At 44.1% G+C, this 26,132-nt stretch overlaps 2 protein-coding genes across 3 annotated transcripts; both read right to left on the bottom strand.

Moving 5' to 3' along the window:
• Positions 1-188: 188 nt before the first annotated feature.
• On the bottom strand, positions 189-14,338 carry rab44 (RAB44, member RAS oncogene family). 2 transcript variants are annotated; one of them, XM_020701438.3, is made up of 10 exons: positions 14,194-14,338; positions 9,274-14,061; positions 8,557-8,612; positions 4,145-4,218; positions 3,932-4,066; positions 3,782-3,863; positions 2,281-2,395; positions 986-1,084; positions 827-903; positions 189-743 (listed from the first exon to the last, which is right to left on the bottom strand). In XM_020701438.3, the coding sequence occupies exons 2-10, from the start codon at positions 14,041-14,043 to the stop codon at positions 656-658; spliced, it is 5,496 nt and encodes a 1,831-aa protein (XP_020557097.2). In that variant the 5' UTR covers positions 14,044-14,061; positions 14,194-14,338; the 3' UTR covers positions 189-655. The 2 variants fall into 2 exon arrangements, with proteins under 2 accessions (XP_020557097.2, XP_078802908.1); XM_078946782.1 differs by lacking the exon at positions 14,194-14,338 and having other exon boundaries at positions 9,274-12,641; positions 12,724-13,925.
• Positions 14,339-14,510: 172 nt separating this feature from the next.
• Positions 14,511-24,381, bottom strand: srsf3a (serine and arginine rich splicing factor 3a). Its single transcript, XM_020701437.2, has 7 exons — positions 24,242-24,381; positions 23,430-23,485; positions 18,829-19,039; positions 18,625-18,759; positions 16,356-16,394; positions 16,194-16,280; positions 14,511-14,908 (listed from the first exon to the last, which is right to left on the bottom strand). Exons 2-7 carry the CDS (start codon positions 23,434-23,436, stop codon positions 14,881-14,883), a joined length of 507 nt encoding a protein of 168 aa, XP_020557096.1. The 5' UTR covers positions 23,437-23,485; positions 24,242-24,381; the 3' UTR covers positions 14,511-14,880.
• Between the last annotated feature and the right edge of the window lie 1,751 nt (positions 24,382-26,132).

Genomic DNA, 26,132 nt, shown 5'->3' with positions numbered 1-26,132 from the left:
CATTGTTGTCATGCTTTTCATATTATCAGAGGAGGACTTGTTCCACGGAAAAAGCTAAACGAACGTCAACTGGTAAATGAATTCTGCTATAGACCCGTCGACGTCTCCAGAAACAGCTGGAGAAAAACCCAAAACTGTTCATGAAACTAAACCTACTAGACTGAGCATAGAGCTGGAAATGCAGCAAAAAGGCTGAAAGAGTAGCTTTATTTAGACAGGTTCCTGAAAGAGGTTCATTCTGTGCTTTCCTGATTAAATCGCTAAAATCACATTTTATACTATTATTAGGAACACAAAGTAACAATAATTCTAAAAGCTACCAGTCTTTAAATCAAACAAAAAATTAAATAAACTTTTCTACAGCTATTAGATTGAAAATCTGAAATCAAACAAAGTATTTAGTCCTGAAACGACACAAAGACAAAAAGTGCAAAACTAGTAAAAACATTCTTTGTTTCTCCTTTTTACACTCAAGGATCTAATAGAAAACATTCTGGCAAATCTAGAATTCCTGATGCTATCAAAGGAAGCAGAAACATAATTCTACTTATCAATTTGGTTTTACAACAGTTGACAAGCCATAAGGACAAAACGAGTCATTTCTGTTTAAAGTGAGCCTCTGGTGGGACGTCTGACTTTGCAGAAACCTGCTTCTTCAGCAACATCCTGAACGCTTTTTCTTCACCGGATCTCTGGGTAACTTTGTGGTTTCCTCTCTCAAGTCGGCTCTGTGACTCAGCAGCCTGGCAACGACAGAGAGGAGCTTCGTTAGTGCGGCCGTCTGGCTCTGGAGACGCTTCCCTCATCAATCTCAGGTGTGCTTTACCTGCCAACGGTCTCCAGCGCCTCCAGCACATTTTCACCTGTGGCAGCACTGCACTCCACAAACTCAAAGTTATATTCCTGCAGGAGAAAAGGACATTCTTGAGATGGAAAGGCAGACATTACATTTACAGACAATGAGGATTTTGTCAAGCCGTTTCACCTTTGCTAGAATTTCTCCCTGTTGGCTTTTCACCTGCCTCTGTGTGTGATCGCTCTTGTTCCCAACGAGGACGACGGTGACGTTTTCGGATGCAGCTTCCTGCAAAGTGTGCAATGGTTCGGTCATTTGGTCTTTGACCTGTCTAACGCATCAGTCAACGTTCCTCTGCCTTGAATGAGCAACACACCAGACAAGATCTCATCTAAAAAATGTGAAGATCTTTAAGAGAGGAGAGACTTCAGTTCAGAAGGTTTTGAAGACTTAACGCTCTCTAAAATGGAACGTTGGTTCCACCACATCCTGTGCTGTACAGCTCTGGGTCACAGCAGAGCCACAGCTTCACAGATCTGTCGACTGAACCATCCTCTTCCGTTGTTATGGCGATGCATTCTGAAAATAGGCTTGAAGATGAAACTGAGGCGGGCTGTGAAAAACACGCATGCAGGACAGGAGAGAAGTGCTGGCCTTCAACACCAGGATGGACCCGCCCCGACCCGGCAGAGCTCAGCAGAATCAAACGGCCTTCAGATCATGAAGATGCTAAAACTGCAGCGTGTTGAAAATGCAAAAGACATCACTGAAATAAACACTCAGCCTGCAGCCAAAGCAAGTCAGGTTGTTAAGAAGACGGCTGGAGGACGGTTTACTTCATGCATAAATGCTAACAAGTGATTCTATCATTAAAAATCATGGTATAAAATATGCAAAAGGCTCAAATCTCTCAGTATTGCACACATTGCTGTCACTTGGTAATCAATGGAGTGTGAGAGGATTGCATATGTTAATGCTAAACGTCCACCAGAGGGCTTCAGATATGGAATTAGTGGAGGGAAGACTTAAATAGTTAATCTATAGAAAAATTCAGAGTAATTATTACAAAGGGTGAAATCATAGACAATTATAAAGGAGCCAACAAGATTCATTCTAACTGATAGTTTTCAGTGTTTACTTCCTGTAATTCAGTAAAAATACTGTCTGTATAAATAAAGTTTGGATTGAATTGATAAAAGGGTCTTGGACTCCATAAGAAGTTCATCTTTATTCAAAGCCCTTTTGGAACATCCTTCATACTTATGTTTATGATGTCTTTTATTTTGTCACTTTTGAAATAAAATAACCTTTAGAAAAACATGTGGAAGTAGTCTATAGGTTGGATGTGGCTGAAGTGTTTTCCTAAAGAAGAGGCACTCGCTGTTCTAAAACCTGTTTATTCAGGATCACTTTACACTTCCAGCTATTAAAAGACTGGGTTTAACCACAGACGCATCCTGCTTTGTGTTTGTGAGCCGTCCTACCTGGATGCAGTTAGCCCAGTAGCTGACAGCGGAGAAGCTCTGACAGGAAGTGATGTCATACATCAGGAGAAAGGCGTGGGCCTTGTGGAAAATCTGCCTCGTCATGGAGCGAAACCTTGAACGACAGTCGCCAGAGACACAGTTTGGGGTTTCTGCTGTGACAAATGACGAGTGTGGAATGTGGACTGGTGTTCCCCGGAGACCAGAGGGATGTTTGAGCCGCTGACGGGAACACGCTTATGTAACGCTTACAGCACAGTGTGTGCCTGCCAGAGGAACACAATGCACTCGTACTACTACTAACACACTTCAACAAATACCCAGATGTACCGTCACCACACTGGTTTTACTTCAGTCTTTGGGAGCTCAGCTGTAAGCCATGAGAGAGCTGCAGTGAGGCCTAAAAGCCTGTCTTTTTGGCACATGGCCATGGTGTTTGCTACAGTAAACCATTTTGATTTGAATCAATGTTACAAACATAGACGGGGCGACAGGTTTGCTGTCTGTGGGAGCTCATACTTGGCTGTAGTTTTGAAAATCTCAAGCAGGATGCAAGGATCTTAATGGGAGGAGCCTGAGTTTGAAGGACAGCGTGTCCATTTGTGTTCATGCAGAAGACGTTGATGCAATCAGCATACATGCAATGTTGCATTGCTGGTCAGAGAAAATCCAGAGCAGTGGGATGGAAAACAGATCTGTAAAACTGGAAATGTGTTGCATCTTTGAAAGTTTAGCCAGTTGGATTTGTTTCTGAACTGAACATGCTTCCTGATCTGAAACAAAGATTGAGGTTGGGTCTGAACTCCATCACTGCTTTGTGCATCACACAGAGGGAGGTCTCTGCAAAACCTGGTGTGAATCAACACTCAATAGATTGGTGAATATAGACTAGAATGCAAACCTTAGATCCATTTTTCATTGGAAAACAAAACTAATAAAATGGACTTTTTTCTAAATCATTAAAATCTTCATCCTCAGAACACAGTGGATTTAAAAAGTCTTCATAAAATGTTCATTTTGATTAGAATTTATTTCGGTAACTGGGTGTTGCCAGATTTGCAGTAATAAGCATTTGTCAAATGATATTAAAATCCAGGGAACTGGACAGTCCCACGTCTTTTAGGCTTTAGGGAGTAGTGAGGTAATTCTGACACGTATGTCCTCATTTTTGTTTATTGATCTGGAAATTGGATTCTTGACTTTATCTGTAATTGAAACCATACTAAACAAACAGTTTTCAGTGTGTTCGGTTTGCCTGTTTGTGACTCAACACCAACAGAATCGATCTGCCTTCAGGGAGAAATAAAGCCTCAGTGACCTCACCTGTGTGTGTGGTTGTGGGTGTTTGTGTGAGTGGAGGTGAACGGGTTGGTGGGTTGGAATTGTTTCTCTTTTTCATATTTTGTTGTCTGTTTGTTTTTACATGTAAAGTGCTTTTTTATATGAAAAAGTCTTTTACACCATTTCTTTATGATTAAAAGAGAGTTTGTGCAAAATGTACCTTTCTTGCCCGGCTGTATCCCATAAACACATCACCACACGTTTCCCATCAACCACCACTGTCCACTCGCAGGAGTCCAGACCTGAAAGAAATCCCATTAATGGTCTCTGACAAACATCTGCTGGAATAACCGGAGCGTTCTGAACTCACCAATAGAGGCTTGGACTTCAGAGAAAAACTTTCCATTCTGAGCCCTCTTCATGAAGGAGGTCTTCCCCACACTGCTGTCTCCGATCAGGACCACGTTGTAGCTGTCTGCCGTGAGGCCGGACGCTCTGGGATCCCCTGAAGTCATGGTGACATGTGACTGGAGTTCTTGGTCTATGACCCTAACATATGTGTTCATGTCATTGCTCTGTTTACCAACGACACGCTGCTTTCGGTGGTCCTGGTCCTGGCGGACTGGAGTTTGCTGAGACTGGGCCAGTGTGTTTGAACTGTGGAAACCAAATGTTGGGTTCACACGACGGTACACACAACAGTTCACACAACGGTACACACAACAGTGTTCACACAACGGTACACACAACAGTGTTCACACAACAGTGTTCACACGACGGTACACACAACAGTGTTCACACAACGGTACACACAACAGTGTTCACACAACGGTACACACAACAGTGTTCACACAACGGTACACACAACAGTGTTCACACAACGGTACACACAACAGTGTTCACACAACAGTGTTCACACGACGGTACACACAACAGTGTTCACACAACGGTACACACAACAGTGTTCACACAACAGTACACACAACAGTGTTCACACAACGGTACACACAACAGTGTTCACACAATGGTACACACAACAGTTCACACAACGGTACACACAACAGTGTTCACACAACGGTACACACAACAGTGTTCACACAATGGTACACACAACAGTTCACACAACGGTACACACAACAGTGTTCACACAACAGTGTTCACACGACGGTACACACAACAGTGTTCACACGACGGTACACACAACAGTGTTCACACAACGGTACACACAACAGTGTTCACACAACGGTACACACAACAGTGTTCACACAACGGTACACACAACAGTGTTCACACAATGGTACACACAACAGTGTTCACACAACGGTACACACAACAGTGTTCACACAACAGTGTTCACACGACGGTACACACAACAGTGTTCACACAACGGTACACACAACAGTGTTCACACAATGGTACACACAACAGTGTTCACACAACGGTACACACAACAGTGTTCACACAACAGTGTTCACACAACAGTGTTCCCACAACGGTACACACAACAGTGTTCACACAACAGTACACACAACAGTGTTCACACAACGGTACACACAACATTGTTCACACAACGGTACACACAACAGTGTTCACACAACGGTACACACAACAGTGTTCACACAATGGTACACACAACAGTGTTCACACAACGGTACACACAACAGTGTTCACACAACAGTGTTCACACGACGGTACACACAACAGTGTTCACACAACGGTACACACAACAGTGTTCACACAACAGTACACACAACAGTGTTCACACAACGGTACACACAACAGTGTTCACACAATGGTACACACAACAGTTCACACAACGGTACACACAACAGTGTTCACACAACGGTACACACAACAGTGTTCACACAATGGTACACACAACAGTTCACACAACGGTACACACAACAGTGTTCACACAACAGTGTTCACACGACGGTACACACAACAGTGTTCACACGACGGTACACACAACAGTGTTCACACAACGGTACACACAACAGTGTTCACACAACGGTACACACAACAGTGTTCACACAACGGTACACACAACAGTGTTCACACAATGGTAAACACAACAGTGTTCACACAACGGTACACACAACAGTGTTCACACAACAGTGTTCACACGACGGTACACACAACAGTGTTCACACAACATTGTTCACACAACGGTACACACAACAGTGTTCACACAACAGTACACACAACAGTGTTCACACAATGGTACACACAACAGTGTTCACACAACGGTACACACAACAGTGTTCACACAACAGTGTTCACACGACGGTACACACAACAGTGTTCACACAACGGTACACACAACAGTGTTCACACAACAGTACACACAACAGTGTTCACACAACGGTACACACAACAGTGTTCACACAATGGTACACACAACAGTTCACACAACGGTACACACAACAGTGTTCACACAACGGTACACACAACAGTGTTCACACAATGGTACACACAACAGTTCACACAACGGTACACACAACAGTGTTCACACAACAGTGTTCACACGACGGTACACACAACAGTGTTCACACGACGATACACACAACAGTGTTCACACAACGGTACACACAACAGTGTTCACACAACGGTACACACAACAGTGTTCACACAACGGTACACACAACAGTGTTCACACAATGGTACACACAACAGTGTTCACACAACGGTACACACAACAGTGTTCACACAACAGTGTTCACACAACAGTGTTCACACGACGGTACACACAACAGTGTTCACACAACAGTGTTCACACAACGGTACACACAACAGTGTTCACACAACAGTACACACAACAGTGTTCACACAACGGTACACACAACAGTGTTCACACAATGGTACACACAACAGTTCACACAACGGTACACACAACAGTGTTCACACAACGGTACACACAACAGTGTTCACACAATGGTACACACAACAGTGTTCACACAACGGTACACACAACAGTGTTCACACAACAGTGTTCACACGACGGTACACACAACAGTGTTCACACAACGGTACACACAACAGTGTTCACACAACGGTACACACAACAGTGTTCACACAACGGTACACACAACAGTGTTCACACAACGGTACACACAACAGTGTTCACACAATGGTACACACAACAGTTCACACAACGGTACACACAACAGTGTTCACACAACGGTACACACAACAGTGTTCACACAATGGTACACACAACAGTGTTCACACAACGGTACACACAACAGTGTTCACACAACGGTACACACAACAGTGTTCACACAACGGTACACACAACAGTGTTCACACAATGGTACACACAACAGTGTTCACACAACGGTACACACAACAGTGTTCACACAACAGTGTTCACACAACGGTACACACAACAGTGTTCACACAATGGTACACACAACAGTGTTCACTCAACAGTACACACAACAGTGTTCACACAACAGCGTTCACACGACGGTAAACACAACAATGTTCACTCAACCGTGTTCACACAACAGTGTTCACACAACAGCGTTCACACAATGGTACACACAACAGTGTTCACACAACAGCGTTCACACAATGGTACACACAACAGTGTTCACACAACAGCGTTCACACAACGGTACACACAACAGTGTTCACACAACAGTGTTCACACGACGGTACACACAACAGTGTTCACACAACGGTACACACAACAGTGTTCACACAACACTACACAAAACAGTGTTAACTCAACGGTTTAGACACAACAGTGTACTTGTGACCTGTATGTCTGCAGAGTGAACAGAAGACCTGACGAGCGTCAAACTATCTCATTGACCCAAAATGCCCAGTTGGGAATGAGAAAGTAAATAAAAGTTTCATTTTACTAATTAAAGATAATAATAAATCCCATTGAATACTAAGATACAAATAAAACAGCAGTAAAAAGAGATTCAAACCAGTCACAATTGTCTTAAAAACAAAAAAGGCAACAAACATTGAAACAGCTGTGAATAATTACGTTTTTTACACAAAGCTGGACTTTTCAGTGACATGGTGAAAGTGTTATGTTGATGTAGATGACAAGTGTATTGCAAGCGTCTGAAAAGCTCGGGGGGGGGGGGGGGGCCTCAAAGAAGCTAGGCTTCTGCCCACTCCCTTTTCAACGTTTGTTTAAAGAAGAATAATTATTATCATTATTTTTTGTTTTTCAAGGTCTGTTATTAAGGGTTTTTCTTTTATTTTCATCTGTTTGAACAGAACTTTCCAGTTATCAGGTAATCATCAGGGTTCTCTGAAACCAGCCTCCAGTGGTTGTTAGAAGAACTGCAGCAGGTTACTTCCTGGTTTGGTTAAGATGGGTGTTTTTTTAAAGACCCACGCCGATGAAAATTGTGTTTTTAACATGTTCTGGTGATGGAAAACATATATAAAGAAAATAAAGACTAAAACTGAATTTCTGAATTTTTTTAATTCGAATTGTGGGAATCAGGAGCAGATGCAAACAATGCTGTTTGAAAAAGCTTGTAAGTGTGACAGAAACTACAATCAGGGTGCCACAAGCGTCCTGCTCTGCTCCATTCTGATCATCCACTGTCAGACCAACAGACCCATGAATGTCTCTGTTCTCCTGGTCTGAGCTGGAATCTGGATCAGAACTGGACGGAGGGATGGATCTGATGTTGCTGCTGTTTTTGTTGCACTGCTAATGATAGGCCCTTTGTCCTAGAAAACGAGCCATCTCCACCCCTGATGTTTCATCATCATCATCATCATCATCATCATCATCATCATGTCACATAAGTTGTGCACATTTTTATAGAGTACTGTTGTGTGAGTACTGTCCATGCATCAAATGGATTGACTGAAGGTTACCAAACGTAAAACTTTCTCTTAAATGGACAGACAGGATTGGCAGTTCCAGGACATGAAATGTACTTTTTGATATCCATCTGTCTGTTCATTGATTGTTGTCAGATTGTTATATTTCATTCTTTTGAGTTTTTGACTTACCCAGCAGTTGTGGAGCTGATGTGGGGAAAGACCTCCTTATGCTGCTGTCTACCGACCTGCAGAGACAACGGCAGTTGTCTTTGTGAAAGGACTCGTGGTTTTTTCTGAACACTCTTCTGCTGAAAAACCATTCTGACCACATTTTAAGCTGTTTTGGGTTTTTCATTCAATTCAATGTTATGTGTATAGCCCAATATTTATAACTATAGCCGTCTCAATGGGCTTCATTCATTTGATTGTGTAATAAACATGGATCATGAAGAACATAAAGTCATAGAATTCTTAATCTGATTGCTAAACTAAACTGAAGCTGATCTCCTTTAAGACCGGCACTTGTCATGTTTTAGGGAAGCTCAATAGGGGGCCCTGTTCTCCTTTCCAGCATGTGAAACATACAAGGATGACCACATCTTCCTCAAATTGGCTTGAGTCACATCATTGTTGCAGAAAACTCACAACTTTGGTGTAAAATTGGCTCAAGCAAATAGGAAGTGCAGCCTGAGGCAGACTTGCTGTGTAGATAACCAGAGTACCAGAGAGTCTGTGAGAACATGTGAAGTGACTCTGTGTGTTTTCACTCTGACAGCTGTCTTTAGTCTAATCTTTGACTAATATTTTCTGTCAGCAATGAACTGAAAAACAAGTTCTGTGACATCAGACATGTTCAGTCCAGTATGACACAGGGAGCTTGTGTGACCATGAAAAGGCTGCCTGTACCTGTGAGTCTGAGTCCAGACTTGTTCCTTGCTGCTCCTGCTCCTCGGCCGGCTGAGCGGTGTCCTCCACAGGGACCCCCACGCTCACCTCGGGCTCTTTTTTGTTCTGATGCAAGTGCGACTTCCGGTTGGATCCAAACTTTTTCCTTCTCGCTCCAGATGCTGCTTCTGACACGGCGTTGTTGTTGGGAAAGGCTGTCAGAGGTGGCTGTGGAGCCAGCAGACCCTGGCTTCTGTTTACCGGCTGGTTTTCAGAAAGTGGCCTCCCTTCAGGAGCCAGTATGGATTCATCTCCATGACTACGCTCCACTGCTTCAAAGAGTTCCTCTTTTCTTGGTTCAGAGCTGCCGTCCCCATGTTCTGTGTGAAACTGAGGCTGTTTCTCTTTAAATGTGGGCACCAGCTCTGTTTGCTTATCTTCATCCATATGTAAAGTGCTGGTTTCTTCATCCTCTGGTTCCTTCCTCTCATCAGACTTTTCTTTTCTGGCCTGTGATCCAAGACTCCTGCGGGTGGAGCCCATTTTTCTTTTCTTCTTGGATGCATTTAAATCAGGACTTGCACCTTTAGTCTCAGGATGTTTACCTTGCATTCCTTCCTTTTTACTGCCTGGCTCTTCTTCATCAGCGACTGTGACCTCTGGTATCTGTACATCCACTCGTCCGTTGTCATTTTTTTGGGTCATTTCATCAAAAGACACTGAGCTCACAGGATCTGTGGCAGGCGGCTGACCTGTTGAAGTACTTCCTGACGTGGAGGTTTCAGGTAATTCTGAGGTGGTAAAGTCTGCCTTCTGACTGAGAACTGCTTCAGGCTGAGGAGCAGAATCTTCTAGCATTGGAGGAGTCTTCACCTGGTCCTCCACTGGGACGTCCTGCTTTGTGTCCTCTGCCACTGCTGTGAGCAAACTCCTGTCCTCCTCCTGGTGGACTTCCTGCCTGTGTGAGTCTTTGTCAGCGGACAGTGTGATGCGGTGCACAAAGGCTTCTTTTTGATCAGGAACCGGGGCGCTTTCTGAGCTGATGACGTCATCATGATATTTGTGACTCTGCGTATCTGGGTGACTGCTCCAAACAGAGGCTTGTGATGATTGGATCTTCTCTTTTTTCAGCGAGTCATATCCTGTAAGCTGAGCGGAGTTCTCCGGCTCTTTTCCACATCCAACGTGTTTGTCTTTGTTGGACTTTGAGGAATCCTCTTTATCTGCAGTTGCAACAGTGCTGTCGACCAGAGCATTGTTCAAAAAAGCCCTTTTCCCCTCCTGCGTTTTATCTGCAGGCCCTGCTGAGTTAATCTTTCTGACTTCTGCAACAAAAAGGACATCTTCTGGTTCTCCCTGACTCATCCTCTGTATTTCTGTTGCTTCATGGCGCCCCGTTAGTTGGACTTCTTCCTCTTTAGATTCTTGGCTTTCTTCATCAGCTTTGTTGTGTCGTTTTTCTTTATCCCTTCTGCTGGACCCAAACTTCCTTCTGTGCCCTGCTGCTTTCCTGCTTGACGGACTTTCATCTTTGCTGAAGCGACAGTCCACATGTTGGGATTTCAAAGCACAATCAGAGTCTCTTGGTGGAAAATATTCCTTCTGAAAGATGGAATTGTCATCCGTTGGATGTACTTCTTGTGTTAGGTTAATCTGTTCTTTGTGTGCTTCACTCAAAACCTGTAGACTTCCTGCAGGATTTAAAAGGCTGAAAGCTCCATGTGGCTCATTGTTTGCTGTAAAGGTCTCTAGCAGAGATGATGAGGTCTGGTGTTTGGGGGCCATGCTTTCTGGGGGGCTCTCTGCTGAGCATATGTACGCCGTGTTCTGACTGGGTACCTGGTTGCTTGGTAAATTTCCATACGACATCATCATTTCCACATCGGAATCTCTGTCCTTCTTTTCTGGAAGCTCTGTGGAAGAAGTTGAAGGTATAAAATCTAAATCTGGCATGCTTTCAGTGTGGACAGAATCCATTTGTTTTATTCTTTCTGGCTGTTCAAAGCTCAAACTTGACACTTCTGTGTTTCCTTCATCATTTAAACTTGCAGAGTTTAGCCAAGCGTCATGGTTGAAATGAGAAGCCTCTGTTTCAGATGAATGAGCACTTTCTCTGGTGCTGGGGTTGGGGGCAGTTTCTTCTTGCACTTGCATCTCCTGAATATCTTCCAGAGCAGAGTCCAGCCCTTTTTTCTCCCTGACCTGTGACTTGTCATAATCAACAGTAAGCTTGGACTGGTGTGCCTCTGGAAATGGACTTTGGGTCCTGGAGAAGAGAGGGGGACTTTGAGCTCCATCACTATGAGAGATGCCTTGCATTGGTGCTGACTCGGCCTCTGGTCCTTGCTTTGTGTTTCCAGCGTTCTCTGAATGTCGAGTCGCTCCGACATGAGCTATCTGCTGTTCTGCGGTCGGCCCCTCGTCTCTTATCGTGAGCCTTCCCTTGGTTTTGCAGCTTTGTTCAGCCAGTCTCTCCTCTACAGAAAGAGACACATTTGGTTCACACTCTATTAAATGCTGAACAATGTCACTCTGCCCTACCGCTGTCATGCATTCTTGTCTTTCTGAAAGTGTTACTAGAGGCACAGTGGGAGCTTCCTCCTTCTGCTTCTCCCTGTAACACCATTCGTTAATGATTTCTTCTTCTTTTTTGGAGACTAGAATTCTCCCAAAGCCGGCCTGGGCGTTCAGGTTTTGGGTCTTTGCTGTGTCATCTCTTCCTCTTTCCTCCAGCTCTGTTTCTCCTGGCTTTTCTTGGCCTGCTGTGCTTTGGTTCTGATCAAAGCCGGCGCTGCTCTTGTCCACCAAACACACGGCACCGGCCTGAGGGTGGGCCTCTGAAGAAACACTACTTTGTGATTGAAAAGACGATAAAGCAGATTTGTCCTCCATTCCTGGAAGACATTTTTGCTCAGAGGTGGATTTTCTTTCATCCTCTGATCTGTTCTCTTGTCTTGGAGCTAAATCCGCTTGGTTTCCATCGCTGAGCCCCCTTTTTTTGGTATCAAAAAATTCCTGATCTTCATCTCGTGTGTCTAAAGCCTCACAGGGTTTTTCGGGACACGCAGCAGGTCTGTCTTCATAACTTGCCGTATCCTCCTCTGTGGAAGAAGTTTTTCTCCCTGGAATCGAGGATTTGAGACATATTTCATTTCTGCTAATAGCTTCATTAGCAACTGTTTCTTCATCAGATGCACCATAATGTGGACGAGGATTAACATCAGAATTATCCCCTTTCTGCTGTGAGTGTTCATCAGCTCCATCAACTTCATTTTGAGCCTCTTTTTCCCTCAAAAGGCTGAAGTTCTCCTGGTCCGGTTCCTGACTTGGCAACCAAACATCAGGATCCTCAGAACGTCCATCTGCAAGCCCTGAACGTGGAGGACTGTCTTGTGAAACAGAGAGGATTAAATCATGAGTGGGGTCTTCACGGTCTTCTTTCAGGCTTGCACTTTCAGTTTTTAACAATACCTGGAGGGTGTTTTCGCTCTTTGAGCTTTCTGAAGCGCACACTGCAGATTCTTGAAGAGGTTTTTCTTTCTTTTCATGGCGAGACCCAGGATGTTTTGTGATTCCGCTGAGGCTTGCGTCTCCATCAGAGCTCACAGAACCGCTGTGTGAGCAGGACTTAAAGGGGGGACTCGACTCCGACCCTCGGCTTTGGACAGAAAAGCTGCGGAGCTCGACTTCAGAGGGAACTCCCTGTTCTTCTTGGTGAACCTTTGGTCCATCAGAAGGCTGTTGGTCGAGCTCATCAAAGCCTCCATACATCTGCCCCGCTGCACTTTCTTGCCCTCCTGTGATGGGGGGACATTTTCTCCCATCATCCTGAAGACCGTCACTGCTTTTCCCGCTCATAAAACCCACGTTCTGGTCATCTTCAGGAGCTGAAACCTCTTCTTTATCAGTAGTTTGCACACCGAGCAGGGATTTAGAAGTGTCAACAGTTTCGTCAACATGCTCCTCATCACTTGGAAATGCGGTTTCATTTAAAAGCACATGCTTTGACTCATCTTTTTCTGGATTTTCAATCACACCCACCTGTGGAAACTGAGCCGTTTGGGGTGCTAGAAGAAGATGGCTCTGTGTCTCATTGGTAGTAAAGCCGCCTTTAGACGAGTCTAGGACTTCCATCCTGGCTCGACTCTCACTGGCTTCCCTGCAGCTGCTTGCAGTTGTGATCACAGAAAGTGTGACGGGCAATTCAGCCATCGAGTAGTCGTCCTGAAAGCCTTCTGAACATGCAGATGCGATCCGTGGGGTCACCTCAGATTTGGCCCCCCCACTTTGGAGGCTGTCAAAGGTTTCAGCGGGCCTCAGGGCGGTTTCATTCCTGCATGCGTGCGGATTATAAGCACAGGGGATTTCTGGAGACGGCGTCCAGCTGACCTCAGCCTCCATGTATTCAGAAGCAGAGGTTGCATAAGAGCCATCAGGAGTTGCAGACGTTTCATTCTCCCCCCTTTGATTGGATGGGACTGCCGAGGCTGCTGCAGAAATGTGGCTTTCAGGAGTTGCATCCAAGCTGGCCTCCTCATCGTCATCTTCCTTGGGTTCAAGCTGCAGCCTCTCTGTTTTTTTACGACTAGACCCCAGCTTTCTTCTGCTCAACGAGCCTCCAGAATCCCTGACGTGGTCTGCAGACACTAGAACTTCCTGGACGTCCGGCGCCTGCTGCTGATCTGCAGAAGGCTCGTCCGTTACATTCTCAAGAGTGCAGAGGAGTTTGCTCTGGTGTGCCGGCGCCCGACGGGAACCCAAACGCTTTTTCTTGTTACTCTGAGCAGACATGACTTCTCATGTCTGTGCCTGAAGCATTAGGACAGAAGAACACAGGAAGCTTTCATTTCACTTCACGTTGATTTCACTAAAAGTGGCACCATTAAAACACTAAACCAAGAACATGAAGCTACGGCTGCAACGCTCTGCGTTTTGACTCACCATCCACCTCTGCTGCCTCCCGCATGTCCTCGGTCTCTACTCTGCTTGGGTCGTTTCATAAACGGGGGCGTGTTTTTGACAGGACGCCGCTCTCCACTGCTTCCTGTGTGTAACTAGCAGCCAGTATCAGCACCTCAGTCACTTCCTGAACCGAGAGGCGCTTTAGTTTCTACAGAATCATCAATGTGTGCACCGAAAACGATCACATGCATAGACTCAGATGACATGGCACCTGGAAAAACTGAACAAGTATTCAGAACAAAGCACAAAGAAAGGTGAAGCACTGAAACCGCTTCAGAAACGTTCTACAGACGGCCTGCACTTCTGAATGTCATGTTTATTGAGTTTGTGTTGATTGTGTTCACACCACTGCATGTCACAATGACTCACTGAAGAGACGAGGCGACAAGAACAAAATGATCAACAAATAACAAAAAATACAAGAGTTTAATTCAACACTTAAAAAGCACATTACTGCTCAACTAAATACAGTTCTGAGTGAAAGCATGCAGGGCCAGAATGGATTTCTGCTTCACCATTAAGACAGAAAAATGGAAGGAAAATCCTTAGTCATCATTTAACACACGTTTTCACTACTGCGCTTAGATCGCCTCAATGTGGGAAAGAAAACCTGAAAAGAAAATCAAAAATACAAAACTGCCTTCTTGACCCAAAAATCCAAGATCTTCATTTCCTTTCAGTCGACCTGGAACGACTGTAGAACAAAAACAGGAATCGATTATTAAAATACCGCTCAGATGGAAACATGTTTGATATTTGTCTTCTCAAAGAAAACAAATGGAATAAACATTTCAATTTTTTTATTTCTAAAGGTTTCTCATCTTAAATCTCTCAAACCGACACAAAGACACTGTCTAAGAATTAACGATCTGTGGAGACGTCACAACAGCCCAGAAGCGCCGTGCACACGCTCCCTGACCTGCCCCGCCCAGCGTGCACACGCTCCCTGACCTGCCCCGCCCAGCGTGCACACGCTCCCTGACCTGCCCCGCCCAGCGTGCACACGCTCCCTGACCTGCCCCGCCCAGCGTGCACACGCTCGCTCATCTGCCCCGCCCAGCGTGCACACGCTCCCTGGCCTGCCCCGCCCAGCGTGCACACGCTCGCTCATCTGCCCCGCCTAGCGTGCACACGCTCCCTGGCCTGCCCCGCCCAGCGTGCACACGCTCACTCATCTGCCCCGCCCAGCGTGCACACGCTCCCTGACCATGTTCTGGTGCAGTAGAGCAGATGCACGTTGCTGCATTCCTGCACACATCTTAAATGCGTCCAGCCTGGATTCTGATGTTGCTGCACATATTTTAAATAAAACTTAATCAAATCTTTTCTCCACATTTGTGTTTTTTCTCTGACCGATTTTGGAGGTTTGCTGTCCCGCTTTAACCAGAGAGGATAAAAACATAAATAAGAATAAAATCAGGATCCTTTTTTAGTATTGCATCCATGAAAATAAGATCACCCTAAAGTTCTGGAGGCCCGATCAGACTGAAACCCTGGCCCGCTGTGGCCCGCTGCTCAAATCGTGCTGGTGCCAGACCATCACGCCCAGATGGCATCTGTATCATCGACTTAACATTGAAAATGGTCGCCTCTGCCGAGCGAATGGCGTTTGCTGCGAAGGCAGCTTAACCCGTAATCCTAAACGTAACCTTCCTCTGGATCCATGCGGCTCAGATAAAAGTCCAGCGCCGGCCGGACGTATTTGGAAAATGACCTGTGAATAGTCACTTTCTGCCCCCCTCCCTCTGTGTTAAGCTTTTTACTCATTGCAGGTTAAGGGCGGAGCTACTCATGCCAGCAACAATGGCCACGCCCATTTAGAGGAGATTTTGGAAACAGAGGCTTCAGATAAACATGAAATATGACTTTTAGACATTTAGGTTTTGGTTAAAACTTTACAATTAGTTTTTATTTTTAAATGTCATTGGTAAACTTCGGAGCATGTGGAGTCATAAGAATGAAAATACAGACAAATGTACCTCCTTGACCGGGAGAAGGATCGTGAACGCTTGCGGTTCTTGTCTCTGGACAGAGACCGGTATCTGCGTCTGTCTCTTGAAAGAGACCTGAATGGAAGAAGACAGAAGACTTTTCAGTCACAGGAAATGTTTATCCCACAAATAATTTACAATGGGGCTTACCTGCTGCGACTACGACTCAGGCTCCTCCTCCTTGGTGATCTACAGATGTCAGTGAGGTAAAATAAATGGGAAAATGAAATTAGGATTTCATTTAGACTTTTCTGACAACCAATGAAACCTTTTGACCCTCAGAAGATGTTTGGGTTAATCTTGGAAACGTGGCTACACGTTCCTCCTGATCCAGCAGTCATGGATCATCTTCATCCATGAACTCCAGCAATGTCAACTTCTTTAAAGAAAACTCGCTTCTGTCAGCATCAAACATGAGGCCAGATTTTAGAATAAAGCAGTTCTATAATCAGGGCTCGACATCAAGACGACACTGAGAAAAGTAAAAAAACATCCAAATCTGTTGCTTTATAACCTAAAACCTCCATTGGGCCTTGATATCACTGCACTGCTGCATAATTTCCCATTTCAACCCAATAGAAGATATTCTTGAAACTTGACCAGTAATCAAATTAACCCAATAAAAGATTTAGTACATAAAGTGATTCTGACATTATAAACCAAATTAAAAGCTTTTTACTTCCTCAAAAAAGAAGATGAAAACATAAAAATGGATGGATTTGCTGCATTAATACTACTTAAGTAAAGAACTTTTGGATTCCAATGAACACATTTCTGATCTGCCCCTAGAAATTTGCTAAACGAGTTGGTCAGTAGATTATTGCAACACTCTTTCTACATTTCAAACGAGGAGTCATTTCAAAGTCTGACGAGCATTTCTGGATGTGAATTATTGTCCAAAGTTAACATCCAGATTCTGCTGTAGCTGCAGCCTTTGATCCCAATGTGGGACACAAACAAAAGACCAAAACACAGCCGTGCTGAAGAAACGGCCTTAATGTCGAGCCGTGAAAACGGTGTTGAGTGAAAAAGGAAACAGGTTCCTAATTTGGTTCAACTTTTCTAAAAGTTGTGATCCCGTCAGCGTGAGGTTTGGAGTGCTGCACTGACATTGCTCTGAACACAAGTGCTGAGGGAAAACTGCCAACTTAGATTAAGCAAGAAAACTACAAAGAGCAGGATAAAAGAAACTTACTATTTTGGGGGAATTGGACAAGATAGAAATGACACAAGGAAGCCAGACTGATGGTGAGGGAGGTCGAATTGCAGAGAAGATTTGCCACATGATGCAAATGTTGCAGATATGAAGTTGCCTGGTGGCTGGTTGGAGGGGGGTGGTTGAAGATTTTTCCTGGCTTTTTTTGGGGGGGTGGGATGGACTGAGGCGGACGTAAGCCCAGAGCTGTTCCCGCTGATACAGCAGATTTGTTGAGAAATACAAAAGTACGAGACTTTTTGGTTGATAATGTGACGTGGATCACTGTCGATCGGTAAAGGTCGGAGGAAGAAGAGGAGGATGCTGGGAACTGCATGCTCAGGAACCATAAGGTTGGTGGAACCTGACGACTGGCGCTGTGCCTGGTTATGTGACCACACCAGCCAAGCTGAGTGGGGCTCGCTGGTCAGCAGTCACATGATGCTGAAAGAGGACTAGTTGACTGACTCAGATGGTGAGAAGCGTGGTGGTGACTCTGCAATGGGGTTCAGTTTTTATTAACAGATGACAACTAAACTCAGAAAGATAACAAAATGTAAACCTGCAGAAAGTGCTTTTAAATTAAGTAGATAGAAACATGTTGAATGGAGGAGGAAGACCTAACTGTGCCTCTTCAGGAGTTCTGGTGCTTTCTTTCCAACTACACTTTAGCATTAAGGTCCATTCAAAAGTCTTTAACAGAAGAAAAGCCTCTGACCATATTCACAAAACATCCCAGGTAACCAGTTAGCCTTTTAGACGCTTATTTTAACAAAAGGATTGTTCATTTCATTGAGCAAGACTCTAAGTTTTCATAACAACACTTGAAATAAAACCAAATGTTAAGGATAAAAATGCTCTACTGACAACGCAGACCAATCAGTCAAAAACAACTATTTCAAAGAATTTAGAAGACATTTGAAACGTTTACACTACCAGCAAAAGAAGGAGGTTTTGTGAATACGGCCACAGATTTGATCCAAATAATAACTAATGAAGCAACCAGTTGAAAGCAACCATCCCCCCTGAATGAGCACTGATAATCCTGAACGTCATCACTTCTAATAATGGGGCTAGAATGTACGTTTGGTCCTAATGATAAAAACTTTGGTGGATATCATAGATCTGACTACATCTACATGATAATTACAACCTATGTCGATGAACACATACGTTTTAAAACTTAAAAATAGAACAAACCCGATTTCAGCGGAGAACCTGTACCTGCGTCTGACTGGAGGACTACGACGGCGAAGTTCATCCCGAGGACGCCTACTCCAAGACGGTGGAGGGCCCCGGCTCCTGGAGCGCTTTTCCCCGGTGGATAGTTCCACGCGCACTCGGCAGCCACACATAGTCCTGAGCAGAGGCCTCGTTAGCAAAGGAAGCTAGAAACCAACGGAGGGAAACGGTGAAAGGACGCCTTACCTGCCATCCAGTTCCCTCACAGCATCTGATGCATCTCTGGGATCTTCAAACTCAACAAAGGCAAAACCTGGAGGGTTCCTGGCAACCCAAACAGTTCTTAACGGGCCGTAGTATCCAAAAGCTCGTTCCAGCTCTGTCTTATTGCCATTGTTGCCCAGATTCCCCACGTACACTTTGCAGTCAAGGGGGCAGTCTCGATGATAAGCAGGGTCTAGAAAGAAAAGAAAAGCACCTGATTAAAAAAGGCATCAACAAAGTCTACAGAACATGTAGTGAAGTTTAAACATGTTGGTACATTTACCAAAACATATTCTGACATTTTGATAAAACAAAGTTAAATGATAAAGAATTACAATATTCTTTCACCTTCAGAATCCATACAATTACAACAGACGGTATGTATTGAGGAAAACAAAAAGGTTTGCATAAAAAAATATGTCAATAATTAAAAGAAAATGCCTTTTCACACGTAACTTTCTAAATACGTGTGGTCTGCGCTGAACTTTTTTCTTGGCCGCACAGACCTGGAGGAAAGGTTAAAGGGTAACACAACAGGACAGTTGGAGGCTGACGCCGCTCTCAGCCCAAATTTAAAAAAATGCAACAACAAAAAAAAGGAGGGTGGCGAGGCTAGGGGAGGCGGGCTGAGCGGGTTAGGTTGAGGTAACGTACGTCACACTGCATCTTCAATTACGGAGAGCGATACAGAGCAAAGTTTCACCACAGAACTTTCTGTGGAGGTTTTTTCCCCTCCACCTCCTCCTGAGGCTACGAAAGAGTTTTAGGGCCACCAAAATAAAAAAATAAAAAAGTAAAATTACGAGACTTAAGGCCTGTTCACACCGGGACGAATTTCGCCGGCGATTTTCGCCGACGTTTAACGCCTCGTGACTAAACAAAGGGCACCAATGTGAGTGTGCACACCGACGCGAAAAAACGGCACGCGCCAAAGCGTCAAAAAAAAAAAAAGCCTCGGGTTCGTTTTTTTTTTCGACGCGTCGCGTCGAAATCTATTCGACCAATGAGAATGGCGCTTTTGCACACGTGTCTGGAGCTTCTGAAGTTACAGTAAAACACAACTTGGGGGCGCTCAAACACAAAACTGCCTTGCTGAGCACACATACCAGCGAAGAAGATAGACGCCAAGTAGCGTCTACGCTGCCGCAAAGAAATAATGACGGACATTCTTAAATATCCCCGAACCAAGTACCAGTTGGAGCTACTGGTGCTTGAAATATTCATGTTTTCTTTGTATGATTCTGACAAGCGCGTAAATACTTGCTCTCTCCTTCTGAGTGAAAAGCGACTTTAAGAATCGTAAAGTTGCGCAGCGCCACCTTGTGTACAGGAGTATTTCTGTTTACATTCAGCGCCATCTAATGTCAGGGAATGAAATTGCATGTTCGCTCGGCTCATCGTCAGCGAAAATCGCCTGGGTGTGAACACAAAAAACGTGGCGAAAAACGCTGGCGAATAACGCCTGGCGAATATTCGTCCCGGTGTGTACGGGCCTTTAAAGTCAAAAATTTACGAGATTAAAGTGGAGGTGATCTTACAGAGCAGCAAGTGAACGCCGTGCAGCAGCAGAGCAGACCCACTAAACGTAGCTGAACAGATGAGCTGAATGCTTATTGATAACGTTCCAAATGTTTGGAAGCTCATTTGTTTGATTTACAATTTCTTTATGTTTTATTCATTGTTGGCGGCTTCCAGGATCTCTGCAGCCGTTGATGAAGACACCGGTGTCCCTGCAGATGTCAAGTCAAGTCAAGTCAAGTAACTTTATTTGTCAAGATCTACAATGTTGACACATACATAGAAATTGAAATTGCGTTTTCTCTTCATCTTCAGTTTAAACGGGGAGACACCTTCAAATTGCACAATAAACAACTATAAATAGTAGTAGAGGCCTAAATATAAATAGTATAAAAAAATAAAAGTAAAACAATGAGGAGAGAATAAAGTGACTGAAGTACAGTTACTTAGTTTTTTAACGGCACTAGAGGACTGGTGGAAGGTGCAGTCAGTGCTGATGAGGTAGGTGACGTATGTGTGTCAGAGTTCAGCAGAGCAGGAGGGCAACAGGGCAGCAGGAGGGGAGGGGGGGCAGGGCTGGGAGAGAGTTCAGCTTCCTGACAGCCTGGAGGAGAAAACTGTCTCTGAGTCTGCTGGTCCTGGCCTGAAGACTGCGTAGTCTTCTCCCAGATGGAAGCAGACTGAAGGAGCTGTTGGATGGATGGGTGGGGTCAGCTGCAATGCAGAGGGCTTTTCGGGTCAGGCGGGTGTTGTAGATGTCCTGGAGGGAGGGGAGGGGGGCACCGATGATCCTCTCAGCTGCCCTCACGATGCGATGGAGGGACTTCCGGCAGGACGCGTTGCAGGCGCCATACCACACCGTGATGCAGCTGGTGAGGATGCTCTCCACAGCGCCTCTGTAGAACGTGTGCATGATGGGGGGAGGGACATTTGCTTTCTTGAGTTTACGGAGGAAGTAGAGACGCTGCTGTGATTTCCCAGCTAGTGATGCGATGTTCTCGGACCAGGAGAGGTTGTCTGTGATGTGCACACCCAGGAACTTGGTGCTGCTCACTCTTTCCACCGTAGTGTTGTTGATGGTCAGAGGAGCATGCTGAGTGTGCACTCTCCTGAAGTCCACCACCATCTCCTTCGTCTTCTCCACGTTCAGGAGGAGATTATGGTCTCTGCACCAACCAGCCAGGTGGTTCACCTCACTCCTGTAGTTTGTCTCATCTCCGCTCCTGATGAGACCCACCACCGTGGTGTCGTCGGCAAATTTAACGTAAATGTTGGAGCTGTGTGTCGGGGCGCAGTCGTGGGTCAGCAGGGTAAAGAGGAGGGGGCTCAGCACACATCCCTGGGGAGCCCCTGTGTTCATCATTATGGTACTGGATGTGTTGCTGCCGACTCGCACTGCTTGTGGTCTCCCCGTCAGGAAGTCTAGCAGCCAGTTGCACAGAGGTGTGTTGAGCCCCAGCTGAGCAAGTTTGTGAGTGAGCTGCTGGGGGATGATGGTGTTGAATGCTGAGCTGAAGTCAATGAACAGCATCCTGACATATGAGTCCTTATTCTCCAGGTGGGTGAGTGCGGAGTGAAGAGCAGTTGAGATGGCGTCCTCTGTTGAGCGGTTGGACCGATAAGCAAACTGAAATGGGTCCAGGGAGGGGGGCAGGGCAGACTTGATGTGCCGCATGACTAGCCGTTCGAAGCTCTTCATGATGATGGGGGTCAGAGCAACCGGACGGTAGTCATTAAGGCAGGAGGGAGATGGCTTTTTTGGGACGGGTATGATGGTGGTCGCTTTGAAACATGTGGGGATGACAGCCTGACTCAGAGAGATGTTGAAGATGTCTGTGAAGACATCAGCCAGCCCACTTGGATCCTTTCTTCCTCCATTAAAGACCAGATCTTGAAGTCTTTGTGATGCTTCCGTCTGAGGAGAAGCAGCACTTTTTGGCATTGTCCAAGTTCTAATGCTAATATAACAGACTATTTTCATTCCTCTTTGTTTGATGTTGAAACAGGACGTTTCATCTGGAGGAGTGGGCGTCTGGAACACTGTTTACTTCCGCATTGGTGTTTGGATGACAGGTTCATGACGTAATGAGACAAATGAACTTCAGGTTATGTGAATGAAAAGGAAAGTATTGGTCCTCTTCACCCAAACGTGTCTCTTAGCTCCTTATTTTACAGATGAAACTCCGCTTTACCGACACCGAACCCCAGAAAGACGGCTACACTGAAAATAATCTGAATAATTTTAATTTAATTTTAAAGTGAGACAGTGTGGGATTTTTGATCACCGCGGTGATGAAGCAGCAGGAGTTGCGGTTAGCCCCCCCCCCAACCGCTGCCAAACACAAAATCCCCAAGCGGCCGCATTGCAAATGAATACAATTAATAATTACAATGCAGTTATCTTTATTAACAAATAATAGTAACAACTAACTACTAACTACTGAACTAACTATTTAGGGGTTGTAGAATGAGTATGTGTGTCAGCGCGCTGCGTGTGTAGGAGGAAGGAGCGCGTGCAGTGCGAGAGTGAGTGAGAGCGTGCACAAGTGTGTTGGGGGTGTGCGTGCGTTCATGTTTGACGTTACGGAGTGAAGGAGAAGATTAATAAAAGTTTTCCCCCAGAAAAACAGTGAATGATTCTTTATTAACCCGCTCTGGATGCTCTGAGGGTCCGAACAGGAAAGTGAACCCTGAAGGAAGATCCGTCTTCCTTCAGGGATCTCCCCTGCACCTTTCCTACCAGGAAGAGAAAAGTCAGCGCAGGAAAGGTTAACACGTCCTTGTCCAAATTCATCAGCTGTGTCTTGTCATCTGCCTCAAAGCCAAAGCGTGCCCAAATAGCCGACACAGGATTTGGTTTAGACACTAAATTCATGGCCATTTTTCTCGACTAAACATATGTGAAGGCAATGCATGACTGTGCATGTATAATGTGTGGCCAACATGAATTTCCATTACCTTTGGTGCTTGGTGGTATGTAAATATGTGTGAATAATAGTCTTAATAAAAATGATTTGCCATCTTGTTAAATAATAAACAATAAAATAAAATAAAAATGTTCATACCTCCCATTTTATACTCCCCACTTCCTTCCGTCTGTGAATATGCCTGACAGAAAAACCTGCAACAAAATCAAAGTTAGATGTAGAAGCTCCAGTCAAAAGGCATTTACACCTCATTTTTACAGCTTAGTGTTGTTAGCAGTGTATGTGATCACTGTGCTTAGTCCGAAAAAAATACTTTTACAAGACATTTGCTTTAGACTGGGAGATGGGATGCAATCAGGTTTGAAGTTTGAAGATTCACAAGGCAACAATTTTACTTAGATTTTCTCAAACTAGGGATTGAATGCAGCCAAACAATAACAATGCCAAGCAGTGTGTGCAAAATGGATCCGTTTCAATGCTTTGATTATATTATAGAATTATTTGCTGTAATAGGTAATAAAATAGCGACATAAATTTAAGATTGTACATTTACATCTAAACAATGGAACACGATTCAGCATGTTTTTGTCGTTTCTGCATGCAGCCCGTCCGTCTGCAGGCGGAAACGCACCGGTTCTTGACGGTACGTGGTTGAACATTTACGCAGAGGGAGCTCTACAACACATTTATATCAAATACTTCGCAGAAAATACAAAAAGGTCAAACAGTAAAACAATTTAGCAGTCAAATATCTGAGCTATCAATGAGTTCAGTCTTTAACTCAAATGCTAGTATATTAGCAAGCAGCCTTTCAATGTGGCTAACCTGTTAGCATTTTTTCATGCGACATTTACAAATAATGTAAACCATGAAGCACGGTGGTTACTGCACACTGAAAAATTCGGATGACATAAAAACGTAAATGAAGGCAAGCAGACAAAAAAACTCACCTATTTATAGGTGAAAAGAGAGATTTATCGATAAACGTTCGTCGCCAATTAGATTGACGAAACCAGCAGCGGAAAAGGACCGTCGTCTTCTTCGTCCCTGCGTGAATGGGCAGTAGCCAAGGTAGAGAAAAACTATAGCGCCACCTGCTGCTTCACCCACGTACAGCATCTCATAGAAGGCCATGACAAACAACGGAAACTGTTCAGAACATTATGTTCACTAGTTGTTATCACACAACTGAACACTTATTCTAATACAAACTTACTGCTGTTCGGGTACGGTCACTTTAAATTCAATTAAATGTATTTTTTAAAGTCAACAGCTGCACAAGCCTTTTTGTACAAAATCTGAAATGTGTTTATATATATAAACACACATTTGAGATTTTGTACAAAAGTATATATATATATATATATATATATATATATATATATATATATATATATATATATATATATATTAAAAAATGTTTTGTTCTATATTTACAAGAAGAAACAAGAATACAAGAAAAAGAAAACACTGTTAGAAAAGGTTTTTAAAAAGGACTATTAGAGTGTGACAGAAATGGTCACATTGTTTTAAAATGTTTTTTGAATACTTTTGGACACATTATTACCCTGTTTAATAAAATTACAAATAGTACCAGTGTTCATTCACACGTAGTCTTAAAATGACCCTTGATGGCGTTTTTCAAAGGCTGTTAGACACATTTACAGGTAAAGTTTAAAGGAACAAACTACTTAACAAGCTGAAGTTTAAGATAGAATGATATTGCAAACTTTTTGGAACTAAATACTTTTCACTTTCAATGATAGATAAGTTGTCATATTAAAATGTTACTTTTTATTTTAAGGAAATTGTTGTTTCGGTTTTAAAACAAACTACATTTCTGTAAAAATAACGCTAGCCTAAATATGCATAAATAATTTTGCGGCAAAAGATCAGTCTGAAAACTAATATTTGGTATCATTTAAATTGAAAACTTCTATAGATCCGTAAAAAACATGAGTGACGTCTGTTTGCCCCGAGGGACAGAAACAAAAGACGGCACCAGACTACATTTTCGGGATTACGCAAGAATTTGAGTAAACCAACAGCTATTGCTCAACAGGACAAGTCACCATAAATGACCCTTTGGAAGCGTTCAAGTGGGCGGGGTCACACTGTATGTGCACTTCCTGTACTGGGTTGTGTTCAGGAATAAGTGTGACACAAACATAGAGGAATGTAACAGTAACTTTGTACTTCTGTTTGCATTGAAACGTTGTTGACCTGATCTCCAGTCACCACACTAGTGTCCTTGGCAACAACATGACGGCTTTGTGTCAAAACGTCTGCTAGACGCCCTCAGTTTCATCTCAATTCTGAGAGAGTTGATGCATTTTGATACATGTAGAAATCTACGTTTATTGATTTGTACTTATGTGAAGTGTGTTGTGATAGTTATGCAGTAGAATAGAATGAAACTTTGACTCCACCAAGGCAGCATTACGGCGATGCAGCTGTGTTGAAAACAGCAGCTATGACCCTTTTCTTCCTTTCCTTCTCTGTCACTTATTTGGAGGAGTGGCAGACAGTGGTGGCAAACTCTTTCTTCGGGGCAAAAGTTCAAGGATAAAAGGATCAGTCAGAAGATTACCCCCCCCGTACGTAACATGGACGCTCTGAACACAAACAGAGAGCGTTACGCCGGACGGCTTGTTCTTGCTCCCCACTTTTTGCCTCTTCACATAAAGATGGGGTTTGTTTCGTGAGTGCATTTCCTTTTGCGACCACAGGTTCTGCCTGCAGTTCTTTCCACCAAACATCTCTTTTTCATGCATCCACTCAGGGCAGTGTTTCACAATCAGATTAGTACAGCACATTCTGTTCTGTTTCACTTCCTGATGA

The sequence above is a fragment of the Oryzias latipes genome, chromosome 5, assembly GCF_053564925.1.
Source record: "Oryzias latipes strain Hd-rR chromosome 5, Olatipes_Hd-rR_3.1".
In the NCBI taxonomy this organism is placed as follows: domain Eukaryota; kingdom Metazoa; phylum Chordata; class Actinopteri; order Beloniformes; family Adrianichthyidae; genus Oryzias; species Oryzias latipes.
The sequence above is the reverse complement of the archived record's forward strand: the minus strand, read 5'-3'. Positions and strand labels throughout refer to the sequence as shown.

Excerpts from the sequence above, each read along its gene's own strand:
- rab44 (XM_020701438.3), bottom strand. The coding sequence starts at position 14,043 with ATGTCTGCTCAGAGTAACAAGAAAAAGCGTTTGGGTTCCCGTCGGGCG. Across the intron at positions 4,219-8,556 it reads ATCAGCTCCACAACTGCTGG|TTCAAACACACTGGCCCAGT; the intron begins GTAAGTCAAAAA and ends TGGTTTCCACAG. Across the intron at positions 4,067-4,144 it reads CCGAAAGCAGCGTGTCGTTG|GGGATCCCAGAGCGTCCGGC; the intron begins GTAAACAGAGCA and ends CCATGACTTCAG.
- srsf3a (XM_020701437.2), bottom strand. Across the intron at positions 16,395-18,624 it reads AGTCCTCCAGTCAGACGCAG|ATCACCAAGGAGGAGGAGCC; the intron begins GTACAGGTTCTC and ends TGACATCTGTAG. Across the intron at positions 14,909-16,193 it reads TCCTTCTCCCGGTCAAGGAG|TCGTTCCAGGTCGACTGAAA; the intron begins GTACATTTGTCT and ends TTTGTTCTACAG.